The sequence below is a fragment of the Ips typographus genome, linkage group LG5, assembly GCF_016097725.1.
Source record: "Ips typographus isolate SLU linkage group LG5, UJ_Ityp_2.0, whole genome shotgun sequence".
Lineage (NCBI taxonomy): Eukaryota > Metazoa > Arthropoda > Insecta > Coleoptera > Curculionidae > Ips > Ips typographus.
The window spans coordinates 9,827,744-9,844,015 of record NC_138426.1 but is presented as its reverse complement, the minus strand read 5'-3'; the positions used below and the strand labels follow the sequence as shown (position 1 = coordinate 9,844,015).

General features: G+C 32.3%; 1 protein-coding gene across 1 annotated transcript in view; it reads right to left on the bottom strand.

Moving 5' to 3' along the window:
- Positions 1-15,514, bottom strand: part of LOC145728962 (membralin) — a 93,331-nt gene extending 77,817 nt beyond the window's left edge. The window contains exons 1-5 of the mRNA XM_081979540.1: positions 15,354-15,514; positions 14,591-15,147; positions 12,134-12,343; positions 11,843-12,077; positions 9,014-9,104 (exon numbers count right to left, since the gene is read on the bottom strand). Of these exons, the coding sequence (XP_081835666.1) occupies positions 9,014-9,104; positions 11,843-12,077; positions 12,134-12,343; positions 14,591-15,131 (1,077 nt within the window). The 5' untranslated portion in view covers positions 15,132-15,147; positions 15,354-15,514. The remainder of the gene's footprint in view (positions 1-9,013; positions 9,105-11,842; positions 12,078-12,133; positions 12,344-14,590; positions 15,148-15,353) is intronic.
- Between the last annotated feature and the right edge of the window lie 758 nt (positions 15,515-16,272).

Sequence of the window (16,272 nt, the reverse complement as noted above, 5' to 3'; positions counted from 1 at the left end):
TAAATTCTAATAAAAAAGTTTGGGAGGTATAGAAACACAATTGCTATACGCAGGGTGTCTAAAAACTATTAATTATCTATACAAAAAGTAAAAAATACATTTAAAATGATTGAGAACCAGAAAGAAATCATTATTCTTACAGAAATGGAGAGATCAACAGTCAATTAGGCAAGAAACCTTCTTCATTGTTAATTTACGGAAATTTTCTGTACAGGATGTTCCTGAATTGACTGAACCAGGCCTTATTTTTGGACCTGTATAAATGACAAACTTTCCTACCAGGGTAGTTTATCCTGCAGAATTAATTAAAAAATAGATTTTACATCATTTCGTATATTTTCTTTTGCATTTGAGGAAATATCACAACTCTCAGCTTCAAAATAAATTGTTTGCACTTTGAGCTGGTTTTTGAAATCAAAATTCATCTAGGGAGAATGTCTAAGCACTTTGAACAACCTTTAAAAGATTTTCAAAATCCATCCCAAAATAGCTCAAAATTCACTAACTAACTTTATGAAGACACTTTTGACCGACCTTTAGGTGGTTCAGAATCGTTTTTATTAAGAAATATTTAATGTCTGCACTATCTTATTTGGACGTAAATCAATCAGAAAGAAAACTCTACAAAAACCGCATAAATTCTAGTAAAAAAGTATGGGAGGTATAGAAACACAATTGCTATACACAGGGTGTCTAAAAAACTATTAATTATCTATACAAAAAGTAAAAAAATACATTTAAAATGATCACAACCAGAAAGAAATCATTATTCTTACAGAAATGGAGAGATCAACAGTCAATTAGGCAAGAAACCTTCTTCATTGTTAATTTACGGAAATTTTCTGTACAGGATGTTCCTGAATTGACTGAACCAGGCCTTATTTTTGGATCTGTATAAATGACAAACTTTCCTACCAGGGTAGTTTATCCTGCAGAATTAATTAAAAAATAGATTTTACATCATTTCGTATATTCTACATGTTAAACTTTATTTTCAGAAGTTAAACAGTTTTTTCCAAAAGTTAAGCTAAAATTCAACCTACATGTCATAAAAACACACATTTTTGTTTTTGACAGAAAATGAATTATTGTGTTTTAATTTTATGGAAAAACAACAAAATACAAAATTGATACATTTTTCATGGAACCCTCTGTACATTTTCTGATTACTTGATGATCTCTGTCTTCTGATTTGACATTTAGTGAAGTTAATAAAATGGAAATAATTAAATTTCATTGATTTACAAAATGTATCAATTTTGATAATACATAATATAAATTTTACAAGAGAATGACTTTCTGCCCCCAGGTTTACACCGACTTTGAACCGAGTAAACGTGGTCACAATTGCCAGAACGTGAATTTCAAATTTTTGTTTTTTGAACACCTTGTTTATGTTTGTGCGGTTAACACGAGTTGAAGGAGCAGTTCAAAACGAACTTTATGAGCTTTTTACATTCGCCAAGTCCCCAAAAATGGGGGATATACACTACTTTCAACATTTTCATGCAATTTTCAAAAAAAAAAAAGTCGAATTTCTTGATTAACCGATTGTGTCAAGGCTACAAGTACAATAGACACAGCTCTAACCTTAAAACTGAATTGTGACGTTGACGTTGTACTGATTCAATTTGATTTGTCCGTTATTTCGAAACTGACTTTCAATGACTAGAGTAACACCAGCTTACACTTTTATAGAGCGCCAAAATCCTGCAGCGGAAATGATTCTAACTAACAACAACACACACACAACTACAGATAATAATAGGTATAAGAGTTTGTGACATTTTGCACAGTCAAACCATAATTTAGCATAGGAAAGTCCTCAGAATGAGTTAAAGTGAAAGAGACAGTGTAAACCCTCTAGTAAAGAAAAAATCAAAATTGACTAACTAACTTTATGAAGACACTTTTGACCGACCTTTAGGTGGTTTAGAATCGTTTTTATTAAGAAATATTTAATGTCTGCACTATCTTATTTAGACGTAAATCAATCAGAAACAAACTCTACAAAACCGTATAAATTGTAATAAAAAAGTATGGGAGGTATAGAAACACAATTGCTATACACAGGGTGTCTAAAAAACTATTAATTATCTATACAAAAAGTAAAAAAATACATTTAAAATGATCAGAACCAGAAAGAAATCATTATTCTTACAGAAATGGAGAGATCAACAGTCAATTAGGCAAGAAACCTTCTTTATTGTTAATTTACGGAGATTTTCTGTACAGGATGTTCCTGAATTGACTGAACCAGGACTTATTTTTGGACCTGTATAAATGACAAACTTTCCTACGAGGGTAGTTTATCCTGCAGAATTAATTAAAAAATAGATTTTACATCATTTCGTATATTTTACATGTTAAGCTTTATTTTCAGAAGTTTAACAGTTTTTTCCAAAAGTTAAGCTAAAATTCAACCTACATGTCATAAAAACACACATTTTTGCTTTTGACAGATGCAATTTTTGTGTTTTAATTTTATGGAAAAACAAACAAAATACAAAATTGATACATTTTTAATGGAACCCTCTGTACATTTTCTGATTACTTGATAGATCTCTTTCTTCTGATTTGACATTTAGTGAAGTTAATAAAATGGAAATAATTAAATTTCATTGATTTTCAAAATGTATCAATTTTGATAATACATACTATAAATTTTGCAAGAGAATGACTTTCTGCCCCCAGTGGTAGTTTACACCGACTTTGAACCGGGTAAACGTGGTCACCATTGCCAGAACGTGAATTTCAAATTTTTGAACACCTTTTTTATGTTTGTGCGGTTAACACGAGTTGAAGGAGCAGTTCAAAACGAACTTTATGAGCTTTTTACATTCGCCAAGTCCCCAAAACTGAGGGATATACACAACTTTCAACATTTTGATGCAATTTCCAAAAAAAAAAACAGTTAAAAAGTCGAGTTTCTTGATTAACCGATTGTGTCAAGGCTACAAGTACAATAGACACAGCTCTAACCTTAAAACTGAATTGTGACGTTGACGTTGCACTGATTCAATTTGATTTGTCCGTTATTTCGAAACTGACTTTCAATGACTAGAGTAACACTTGCTTACACTTTTATAGAGCGCCAAAATCCTGCAGCGGAAATGATCCTAACTAACAACAACAAGTTTGTGACATTTTGCACAGTCAAACCATACATTAGCATAGGAAAGTCCTCAGAATGAGGTCAGAAGTGAGATAGACAGTGTAAACATTCTAGTAAAGACTTACGCCCTACAGTTATGAAAATATTGTGTGGTAATATAGGGTGCGCCACTGTTTCTAACCCTACTGCCATCCGATAGGTGACATAATTAAATGAGAGTAGGCCACTGGGAGCCTGTTAACCCCCGGCTCAAGTACCGCTGATTTATGTAGTTCCCGGAAACCGGATCCGGCCGCTGATTAGCACCAGAGATGATGCATATACAGCAAATCCGATGGCGCCCGGGAGCGGGTTAGGGAACTATGTCAATTCTCCCGTCGCCCGATCGAATTTCAATCCTCTCCCATTCGACAAACACTCACAACATAAAGTAAATAATTACCATTACGAATTTATTCGGCCAGCTACAAAAACTGAAATCTGGGGGGGACGCGATTAAATCTTGAAATACAGTACAGGCAACGTGGGATGTGAATAAAACATAATTGCCTGTCGAACAAGACCTGGAGAGAAAGGAAATAAATGTTGAAAATGTTCAGGTTCACATTGCGTAAACGGTAACAATGATAATGATGGTTTGCTGGTCCAGACAGGCGGAATGCAGAGGAGGGGGAGAAATATCCGGTATGGACCTTTTTGAGGAAAGCTGAACGGCATCTTCACCTAACCGGAAATAACGCACGTCATATCGGTGTACCGCCACCGTAGTTGCCACGTGACCCAAAAGTTTAAATAACAACACACCTGTAATATACACTCATAAAAACATAAAATAACAAAAACTGAAATATAATTAAAAAGAGTCCTTAATCTACAAACAGTTCACTTCATTGCTTTGTTCCCTTTCGAGCTAATCAATACTTTTAGTCAAGTTGTAAATAGACTGAAAAGTTTTACGACTTTTCAAGCTTTTCTGTCGTAAAAACCCATCTCCCGATTGAAAACTGTGTAAAACTTTGTTGTTGTCACATGGATCGGATTAATTTAGAGCGAAACTACCAGAATATGTCAAATACTGAAAGTATCAAAGAAAATTTTCTTTAAGTAGGTTTGTTTCATCAAAGTTTTAAGAGTTTTCCTAGGCTACTGTAATTAAAATGCCATTAAGGCGCCATAAAATACCGACAGTGGGGAAGTGAAAGCTAAACATTAATTCAGTTGTCAACTACTTCACTGATTAACAAATATTTGATTTCACTAGTAAAAACCAAATTTAAATTTTTAAATATCCAAAACTATTCATAGAAAAATTATATTTTGGTAAGGTTGAGACTGGAGAACTAGAGTCAAGAAATGCAGTAGAAATTAGTTTAAAGCAACTTAACCACAATTTGCAGAAATTGACCGTAAAACAGTGAAGCGGACTATGTCTAAAGGTACTTCAGCCCTTGAAATTGTTACTTGATGTAAAATTACTTGAAATATGTGAGTAACCGTGAAATTCAGAAGAAAAAAAACAGTTTAAATGACTTAAAAGCAACTTAACCACAATTTGTAGAGTATGACTGCAAAAACAGTGAAACGAACTATGACTAAGAGTACTTCAGCCCTTGAAATTGTTACTTGATGTAAAATTACTTGAAATATGTGGGAAAATGCTTGAGTAACCGTGAAATTCAGAAAAACAAACAATTTAAATGACTTTAAAGCAACTTAACCACAATTTGCAAAGTATGACTGCAAAAACAGTGAAACGGACTAGGTCTAAGGGTACTTCAGCTCTTGAAATTGTTACTTGATGTAAAATTACTTGAAATATGTGGGAAAATGCTTGAGTAACCGTGAAATTCAGAAAAACAAACAATTTAAATGACTTTAAAGCAACTTAACCACAATTTGCAAAGTATGACTGCAAAAACAGTGAAACGGACTAGGTCTAAGGGTACTTCAGCTCTTGAAATTGTTACTCGATGTAAAATTACTTGAAATATGTGAGAAAATGCTTGAGTAACTATGAAATTCAGAAAAACAAACAGTTTAAATGACTTTAAAGCAACTTAACCACAATTTGCAGTGTATGACTGCAAAAACAGTGAAACGGACTATAACTAAGGGTACTTCAGCCCTTGAAATTGTTACTTGATGTAAAATTACTTGAAATATGTGGGAAAATGCTTGAGTAACCGTGAAATTCAGGAAAAAAACAGTTTAAATGACTTTAAAGCACCTTAACCACAATTTGTAGAGTATGACTGCAAAACCGGTAAAACGGACTATGTCTTAGGGTATTTCAGCCCTTGAAATTGTTACTTGATGTAAAATTACTTGAAATATGTGGGAAAATGCTTGAGTAACTGTGAAATTCAGAAAAAAAAACAGTTTAAATGACTTTAAGCAACTTAACCACAATTTGGAGAGTATGACTGAAAAACAGTGAAACGGACTAGGTCTAAGGGTACTACAGCCCTTGAAATTGTTACTTGATGTAAAATTACTTGAAATATGTGGGAAAATGCTTGAGTAACCGTGAAATTCAGGAAAAAAAACAGTTTAAATGACTTTAAAGCACCTTAACCACAATTTGTAGAGTATGACTGCAAAACCGGTAAAACGGACTATGTCTTAGGGTACTTCAGCCCTTGAAATTGTTACTTGATGTAAAATGACTTGAAATATGTGGGAAAATGCTTGAGTAACCGTGAAATTCAGAAAAACAAACAGTTTAAATGACTTTAAAGCAACTTAACCACAATTTGCAGAGTATGACTGCAAAAACAGTCAAACGGACTAGGTCTAAGAGTAATTCAGCCCTTGAAATTGGTACTTGATGTAAAATTACTTGAAATATGTGGGAAAATACTTAGGTAACCGTGAAATTCAGAAAAAAAACTGTTTAAATGACTTTAAGCAACTTAACCACAATTTGCAGAGTATGACTGCAAAAACAGTGAAACGGACTATAACTAAGGGTACTTCAGCCCATGAAATTGTTACTTAATGTACAATTACTTGAAATATGTGAGTAACCGTGAAATTCAGAAAAAAAAAACAGTTTAAATGACTTAAAAGCAACTTAACCACAATTTGCGGTGTATGACTGCAAAAACAGTGAAACGGACTATAACTAAGGGTACTTCAGCCCTTGAAATTGTTACTTGATGTAAAATTACTTGAAATATGTGGGAAAATGCTTGAGTAACCGTGAAATTCAGAAAAAAAACAGTTTAAATGACTTTAAAGCAACTTAACCACAATTTGTAGAGTATGACTGCAAAACCAGTGAAACGGACTTGCCTAAGGGTACTACAGCCCTTGAAATTGGTACTCGATGTAAAATTACTTGAAATATGTGGGAAAATACCTGAGAAACCGTAAAGTACAGAAAAAAATAGTAAAAATTACTTTAAAGCAACTTATAACCACAATTTGCGGAGTTTAACTGCAAACACAACAACACAAGCAAACAAGCTTGCTTCAGCAACATCTCATCAATAGTTTTATAAAAAAAAATATTCAGAGGATCAAAAACAAAAAAAGTGAAATTTATTTCAAGATATGTCTTCATATAGGATCAATGTTGTCAAACCTATATTGTCTTAAATTCTGCAATGTTGCCAAACACAAATTTTTCCACTATCTATGAAGGACTACAAAAATGTAATGTTGCCAAAACTATATATTTCCAATTTCTGATACGAGTATCTGAACAGATATTCAATTTATCATTACATTTTTTATATCGGTGCCCATTTGACATTTTTTACAACTACTAATTGATTGGTCAATTTTCTAATAATTAAATGATCAAGTTTTCAAAATGATATTTTCTTAAATTCTGCAGTGTTGCCAATTTGTCACTACAAACTAATAATTGGATGATCAAATTTTGCAATGTTAGTGTGCTAACTAAATCCGCAATGTTGTCAAAATTATAAATATTTCCAATTTCTGACAAAAAATCTGTAGTGTACTCAAACGGACACTGGTTCGATTTGTTGATAAGTTATTATTTTGACTATGTAAACTGTATTAGAAACTTGTCAATCACACAATCCACCAATATAAATGCAAAAATATTGATTTTGCAAAATTAGTCATAATTAATTTTGGGTATTAAATGTTATTACGCTAACAGTGCAGTGTAACAGTAGACACAGTTGACCTATCTGGGAACCATGATCAATAGATAATTGGAACCACTCACAGGAGATCAGGTGTGAACTCACAACCTCAACATTAACATCAAAATCAGACTCCTCAGATGCTATATTTTCATTCTTTTCTATGGAATAGAGTCATGAACATTATAACCGAAGCAACACAAAGAAAACTCGAAGCCTTGGAAATGTGGCTTTACATGAGGATTCTGGAAATATTATAGATGGACAGAGTGACAAAAGGACAGAAGGATTTGGAAGTAATGAACAGCATAAGAGAAGAAAACTTGAGTACCTCGGACGTATTATGAAGAAGTCCTCCAAGGGAAAGTTTATGATAGAAGACCACCAGGAGGAGGAGAAGATCATGGCTTAAAAACTTGATTCTAAAAAACTACTATCAAACTATTTAAAGTGATCGTGACACTTGAAGAAGTAACAGTGCCATAATAAAGTAAAATCCCCCCATATCCGGAGTAGTATTATTGTTCTCGATAGTTTTGTTTTTCCAGAAATGAACCAAACCGTCAAAAACGTTAAACAAATGAGGAATAGAAAATTCCACGTCAGTCACTGGAAAAATAAAATACTAAATTATCCCTTCGCGAATGTTTTCTCAGCGCTGGAAAACTATTTCCGGTTGTGGTGGCAAAAAGCGAAAAAAAAATCAGGTGATAACTCCTCGAAACGAATTAATATCGACAGGGAAGATGTCGCAATACGAGACCGGAAATGAAAATAAAAAAGCGCCCGGAACGTTTCCAATTAAAGTAGAGTTTCCTCAACCTTGTTGTGACATTCCGTCATTGAATGGACGAAAGGAAGTCGTTAAAATAATTTTATCGATGATAACCCGAGGACATTTATTGCGTCCCCAAACAGAAAATCACAATATGGAAACGGTCATCCATTATTTATGTGACGAGATCGCCGAAGACTGATAAAACGAATTAGATAAAAGGGGCGTTTTGTTAAAATGTGGTCATTATGTGGGACTGAATGGGAGAGAGAACGGACGACACTGCGGTCCTGTGGGAGTTCGACCTAGTTTGCTGTGATGCGCCAAAAACGACAGCCGAGTAATCATCAATCTATACAAAATCAAAATAATTTGCATTTAATTTCCAAAGCCTGTTTGACGCTCGGCGCATCAGCCCTCGTGCTCGGAATTTCCTATTATTTCGCATAAAATTACTCCAACAAGTGGAATAATTTGACGTGTAAAGTCGAGTCGAGCTAATCCAACCCCACCAATTCGTTACGGAGGAAAGAAAAATAAGACAATTTTGAAAAATTAAAAATTTAGTATTTGGAGCAAATTGACGACCTTTGATATTTGAGGTTAAATTGGTCGCGACGGGAACGTTACAGATAATTTGAGTTATGTCTTCGCGTAATAATATCATTTCGTTAAGGAAATAAGGCGTCTTTTGTGAGGTGAAGTTAATAATTTACGACCGATGAGACTACAGAGCGTCAAGCAAATGATAAAAACAGGAATTTGTCTCTTAAAATACCCCAATCCAATTTTTATTACGTAATGTTCAACTTTATAAAAGAAAAACTAGAGTAAAAATTTAATATAGTGACCGAATTGCGTTATTTTAATAAAAATCGTTAAGAATGTTTTCACCAAACTAATCTTCAAATTAAAACCTTTAAAACTAAAAAGTAAATGGGAACAATATCAGATATTAGCATCAAACTGCAAATATTTTGTACTCTAAAGCAAAATACTTACGAAAATCAACATGCAGACTACGGCTGGAACATATGCAGTTTTGCCCATCCAAAAATTAACAAACCTAAAGTGTTCTCCAGTGACTACATTTCTGAAAACAAAATTAAATGATTTCTTAAGCATATATGTATATTTAGATTTAGAAAATTGTCAGAAATTTATTTTTTGAGAAAATGACAAAAGAAATTAAGGAAGATCAAGAGAAAGATGAAAAAAGGCTAATAAATGAACATTCAGAGACAACAAGAAAAAAGTTTTGACCAAAAATGCAATTTTCGAAAAATACGAATTGGTTATTTCACCTAATTTAAGGTCCTTTGGTATAAATATTATAAATATACCCTTATGGAGCAAAATAAAAAATTTGCCAAAATTACACTTTTGACCGAAAATTACATTTTTGAGACAATGAGCCAAAACTCGCCTCTCTTCATTTTACCGAAATACTGAATCTCAAAAAATATTCCCCCATTATGGGGGGTAAACCGTCGATACTTTTTTTGTACACCAAAAATGCCTTTTTGCATACAAAATACCTTGAAATGCAATCAAAATGTGATATATTGCCTTAAAACAGTCTAAAATGCCTCAAATTGCCATGAAATACAACGAAATACCTTTAAATTATTTATATTCAATAAAAATGACTACCTCAGGTTACGTGATTGCTTTTCCAAATTTTGAAGACCCAAAAGTTTAAAATTGATTTTTTTTTAACGTCACGTGACAGTTTTTAGGTTAGGTTAGGATTATATTTTTGACGTTTGAACGAATCTTCTAACTGTCCTAGTAACCAAGTTAGCACTTGTCAACTAAGGACACCTATCATTTAAAAGAAACACTAGAAAAATCGGTAACTTAAATTTAGACAGCGGTAAAATTGTAAGAACTACATCACGTGACTTGATAATTTAATTTTTGAGCTTGCAACACTGTAAAGGCCAGTTGACTTTGTCAAAAACGTTCACGTGACCTTCAAAACGGAGTTTAAATTTTGTAACAGTTGTAAAAAATTAAATTGCATTATCAAAGTCACGTGACGTTGATAATGCAATTCTGCATGTTCTTGCAACACTGTAAAGGCCAGTTGACATCTGTCAAAATTGTGTGCCCTTTAAAATGTGGTTTAAAATTAAAAAAATAATTAAAAGGTATAAAAGCTGAAATTGCAAGAGGCACATCACGTGACTTGATTATGTAATTCTAGAGCTTGCAAAACTGTAAAAGCCAGTTGACACCTGTCAAAAGCCGTCACGTGACTTTAAAATGTAATTTAAAAGTTGTTCATTTGGTAAATTAAATTTAGACAGTTGTTATAGCTGGATACACTTTATGTGACGTTAATAATACAATTTTTAGCTTGCAACACTGTAAAAGCCAGTTGAGACCTGTCAAAAACCGTCACGCGGCTTTTAAAATGTAGTTTAAACGTTGAGAATTTAGTAAATTAAATTTAGACAGTTGTACAAACTTAAACTGCAACATACACGTCACGTGACTTTGATAATTCAATTTTTGAGCTTGCAACACTATAAAAGCCAGTTTACATTGTCAAAAACAGTCACGTGATCTTAAAAATGTAGTTTAAACTTTGGAAAATTGAAAATATTAAATTTAGACAGTTGTGCAAACTTAACTTGCAAAATACACGTCACGTGACATTGATAATTCAATTTTTGAGCTTGCAACACTGTAAAGGCCAGTTGAGATTGTCAAAAACAGTCGTACACGTGACTTTAAAAATGTAGTTTAACGTTGAAAAATTGGCAAATTATCATAATAACTTATAATGGAAATTGTTTCAACTTAATATAATGTAACAAAAATTTTCCCATAGTAATTACATGTGCTTATGCTGCTCTGTTCGATTTTCAGTCAATTTAGTTATTTTGATACACGGTATTGAAAATACCACAAAACATTTTGAAATATTCAGATAATTTCTTCGTAATACTGGCAAAGTGCCTCATAATACCTCGATATTTCAATTTTTTTCAAAAATAAAAAATTTTAAAGTGCTTTTTGTGCGCTTATTATAAGTAATTTAATGTTCTTTGGTATAAATATACCCTTTACTGTGCATTGGAACCCTTTATGGAGCAAAATAAAAATTTGCCAAATTTGCACTTTTGACCAAAAATGTAATTTTTTCAATTTTTGAAAAGTTGTAACTTTTTTATTTGAACGCCATTAGAAAAGGGATAAAAAATACTACAAAATGAGCCAAAACTCGTCTCTCTAACTCTTCATTTTACCAAGATACTGAATCTCAAAAAGTAGTCAAAAAAGACTAATGGGAGGTATTTCAATTTTTATGAAAAATGAAAATTTAAAGCGTTTTTTTGCGCTTATTTCTCTGGTTATAAATATGCCCTTTGCTGTGCATTGGAACCTTTTTGTTAGTATTTCTATTCTGTTTTAAGATAATAATGCATAAAAATGACCTTATATACCATAATTTGTCTGGATTAATACGTACTAGGCAATCATTGTAAAAACATAATTTGCTGACACACAGATATTAACCACATTGGTATAGATATAGACAAACATAGATAAAAGATTAAAAATCAATATCACATCAGAAAAATGGCAAAACCTTAAAAAGTAGTAATGTCTCATCAGATAAATCAGAAGAAAATATTTTAAGAAATTAATTTTCTTTTTCAGTTTAAAATAATATTCTTATTTTGTCAATGTATCAGTCAATCATTCTACCTTATCTTTATTAATTTACTTTAAAATTTTTATATAGTTAGTAGCCTCGTTAGTAGCCAAGTAAAAGCGATTTTTTAGAAAACAAATAATAAAAATAAATCAATTACTTACTTTAAAAAACCTCTATTCTGTTCCTTTTCTGCAAAACCCTTGACAGAAGTCATAACCAAATCATTATACCCCAAAAATTCCCCAAGCAAAAAACGTGTGAATGAGTCCCCAAAACATTCATCCTTAACTGGATCCAAAAAAACAGCTTTCACAGGAATATTGAATTTTCTTCTGGCTGCAGGACTGAGCCTCAAAAAACCATATTCCAAAGCATACTCAAAGATATAAGTTTCCCCTGCAAACAATTAAATTAACTACTTTTGGTGGAGGAAAATGATAGATATGGTTTACTCTTGCTAAGCAATTTAGAACCGATATAATCTGAGTCGCTGTCCAGTTCAAAGTAACTTGAATTGGCCTCAAATTCATCTTCTGCATCAAATACAAGCTCAGGATGTTTTGGAGGCTCAGTAAACATTTCCCTCCAAGACCATTTTGTTGAAGTGACATTCAAGTAGTCATTAGGATAAGATTTTAGTTCAGTTTCCTCTGAGAATTGTTCTAAAACATGAAATTAGGATGTAAAATCAAGAGTAAAAAAGTTATTATGGGTTATTGCAAGTAGATAGTTGTTTTTGTTTTTTTTTTGAGTACCTAAACAATCACAGTAAATTAGGATGACGTAAAAAGTTGCCAATATAAATAACAAAAAAATTGTTTGCTTTTAAAAATGACCTTAATTTGATTTTTGCATTGCAAACAATAAGCTTTGAAAACTGAATATGGCATCAAAACCATGAAAACTGACTTGAGGAACTGGAAGTTTACATCAAATTTATAAAAGCTACTTTGATAATAAAAATTTGCTAGTTAAGTCAGTTTTCATAATTTTTTTAATGTCAGAGTGCTTGATTCTTAAAGAAATTACTTTAAAACTGGCAACTGACATAAAAATTGTGAAAATTAACTTTATAATCTGGTACTGACGCCAAATTCATGAAAATTGACTTAAAAATCGAAAGTTCATGTAAATGTTAGTAAATAAAATTATGAAAGTTAACTTGATAATTGAAGTTCTGCTAGTCCAGTCAATTTCCAAAATCTTTGTAAACAAATTTGAGTGTTTGAAAGTTGATTATCGAGGGGTAGATCGCCGAGGTAATTTGGTGTACACACTCAAGGTAATTTGAGGTATTATGAGGCACTTTCCCATTATTACGAAGCATTGTGAGGTATTACAAGGCATTATGAGGCATTTTAAGATATTTATAGGCATTTGAGAGTATTTTGAGCCATTGTCTGTGTATTTCAAAATGTAGTGTATTAATATAACAAAATTGACTGAAAATTGAACAGAACAGCATAGGCATATGTAATTATTATGGTAAAATCTTTGTTACATGATATTGAGTTGAAACAATATTCATTACAAATTATTATCATAATTTACCAATTTTTCAACATTTAAACTACATTTTTAAGGTCACGTGACAGTTTTTGACAGGTGTTAACTGGCTTTCACAGTGATGCAAGTTTAAGATAGAAATTTTTAGAACTGTCTAAATTTAATTTAGCAAATAATCAACATTTAAATTACATTTAAAAGTCATGTGACTGTTTTTGACGTGTCAGTTGGCTTGAACAGTGTTGCAAGCTCTAAAATGACATAACCAAAGTCACGTAATGCGCCTCTTGCAATTTCAGCTTTTACAACTGTCTAAATTTAATTTAGCAAATGAGCAACATTTAAATTACATTTTGAAGTCACGTGACTGTTTTTGACAGGTGTCAGTTGGCTTTGACAGTGTTGCAAGCTCTAAAATGGCAAAATCAAAGTCGCGTGATGTGCCTGTTATGGGTTGTTGTACTAAATTTTTAAATTTTAAACCACATTTTAAAGGTCACATGACTAATTTTGACAGATGTCAACTGGCCTTACAGTGTTGCAAAAACATGCAGAATTGCATGTTCAACAAGTCACATGACTGTTTTTGACAATGTGAACTAGCTTTTACAGTGTTGCAAGCTCAAAGTTGTATTGTTAACGTCACATGTGTATTTTACAATTTAAGTTTTTACAACTGTCTAAATTTAATTTACCAATTTTCCAAAGTTTGAACTGCATTTTGTAAGTCACATGACTGTTTTTGACAATGTGAACTAGCTTTTACAGTGTTGCAAGCTCAAAGTTGTATTGTTAATGTCACATAACGTGTATTTTACAATTTCATTTTCTTATAACTAATTTTAAGAATGCCACAAATGTGTAAACATTTCAAGGTATCATGAGGCAGTTTGAATAATTTAAAGTCATTTTGGTGTAGGTATTTCAAGGCAGTTTAGGCAGTTTTAAAGCATTATCACCATGAGGCATTTTGAGCAATAATAGAAGCATTGTAAGGTATTTTAAAGGCATTTCAATGTATTTTGTATGCAAAAAGGCATTTTGGTGTACAAAAAATTATCGGCGGTCTACCCCTTGTTGATTATTAACTTGAAAACTGGAAATTGACATCAAAATTATGAAAATTGACTGATTTAGATACACTAAATTTAAGAAAACTAGTCAAATTCATAAAAATTGATTTGATAATTGGAATGTGGCCTGTCAACCAATTTCAGTGTTTAAAACTTGGAAAACTTAAAATTAAATTTTTGAAAATTTACTTGTGAACTGATTTACATTAAATTAATGAAAATTGACTTAAAAACTTGTGTTTTTACCCTTCATTTTACACCTACACTTCCACTTTGAGAATGTAATTTAAAACTATTTAATTTGAGTTTTTAGAAAATCACAGTACTTACTTTTACTATTGATTTTCACCATTTTTCCCTTCACAGTATTGTCTACCCTTGAAGGTTGCAAATCCAGTCTGGAGGTCAAAAGACTAAATATACTACTACTTCCACCATCTGGCATTTTACTCAGACTCTCCTCCTTATCATAACTGTCTTGTAAACTATACCCCTCCTCCATATTACTGATAATTTCTACACGTAAAACGCCATCTTTGGGCCAATTAGACACTACACCATACAAACATGTATTAGCAGTCTTGGAAAATGATAAATGTAGATAGACTAGCATGAAAAATGCCACAAATGTTTGTATCAACACCATGAATTCTATGAACCTCCTGACGGGTTTTGGGAAGAGCCTTGCATATGTCAGGGCCCCACGATAAAATAAAGTGTGAAACAATCTCTCTCTTATATGCACCAACTGGTTGTGGTTTCTAGTTCGATTTATGGTTATTAATGGTCTGGTGGCATTGTTCTGGGGATTTGGTGCTGGTTCTAGAGGGGGCTCCTGGTTAGGGGTTGGAGCAGCTGCTATTTCTGCCATGACTTCTTAAATCATCCTAAAAGTGTATTTAAAAAATTACGACAATGTCATTATACCTACAAACTGATAATAAAAGAGTGATGTGGAGAAATTGTTTATTCGACTCAATTAAAAACAATTCATTAGCATTTAGGAGTGAATTGTAGATTGTTCAAGACAATTTCACTTCCTATAACCTAGAAAAGCTTTTTTAAGGATATTAAGGAGAAAATTGCTACTTACGTCTCATGACACTGAACTAAAACAAGATAGAACTGATTAGTGTAATTGTACAATGTAGAGAAGAAAGTGTTAACGCATTTTAAGGCTTAAAACAGTTAAAATTAAATGTAGGACAATAATAGATTTTTATTTTTAAAGATGTTATGGCAATTATCTGTCAAGCGTTAAAATCTGTCAGTGAAATGTCTAAAACATATGATCTCCATGATGCTACAGCAGAGTTTAGTCGAGGGAATTTTTCAGCGCCCTCTATAAGCAAAGTGTGAAACTTTACAACTGAGTTGTTTTTTAATTATTGTAATATTCATTATAATGATATGTTTTTTGAACACCCTGGATAATTGCAATCTTGAAAGAGGTGAAAGGGCAGTTCAAGACACACAACACTTTAAGTTTTTACGGTCGCTAAAGTCCCAAAAATAGCGAAAATACGGAATTTTACAAAATTATGCAATTTTGATGTAAAAAAAAGTTAAAAAGTCTAATATCTCGGAAACGCTTAGAGTTATAGAAATTAAGCTAAAGACAAATGTTGAATGACTTTCTGCACCTAGTGAACTAAGTTTACACCCATTTAGAACCGAGTAAACCAGGTCACAACGGTCAGGGCGTTATTTTCAACTTTAGCTGCTTTTCTTCTTGTTTTTTAAACATCCTGTATATATTCAATCTTGTTGCAGTTAACATGAGATTAAAGGGCAGTTCAAGATGAATATTTTGCGTATTTTAAGTCGCTGTCAAACGGTTATAGTAGCAGAAATTTTGCAGGAGAATGAAAATGTTCAGAGTGACTTTCTGCTCCCAACGGACTAGGTTTGCACCCACTTAAAACCGTGTAAACGCGGTCACAACTGATAGAGCGTTAGTAACAAATTTAACACTTTTTCCTTTTGTTTTTTGAACACTTTGTATATGTTCA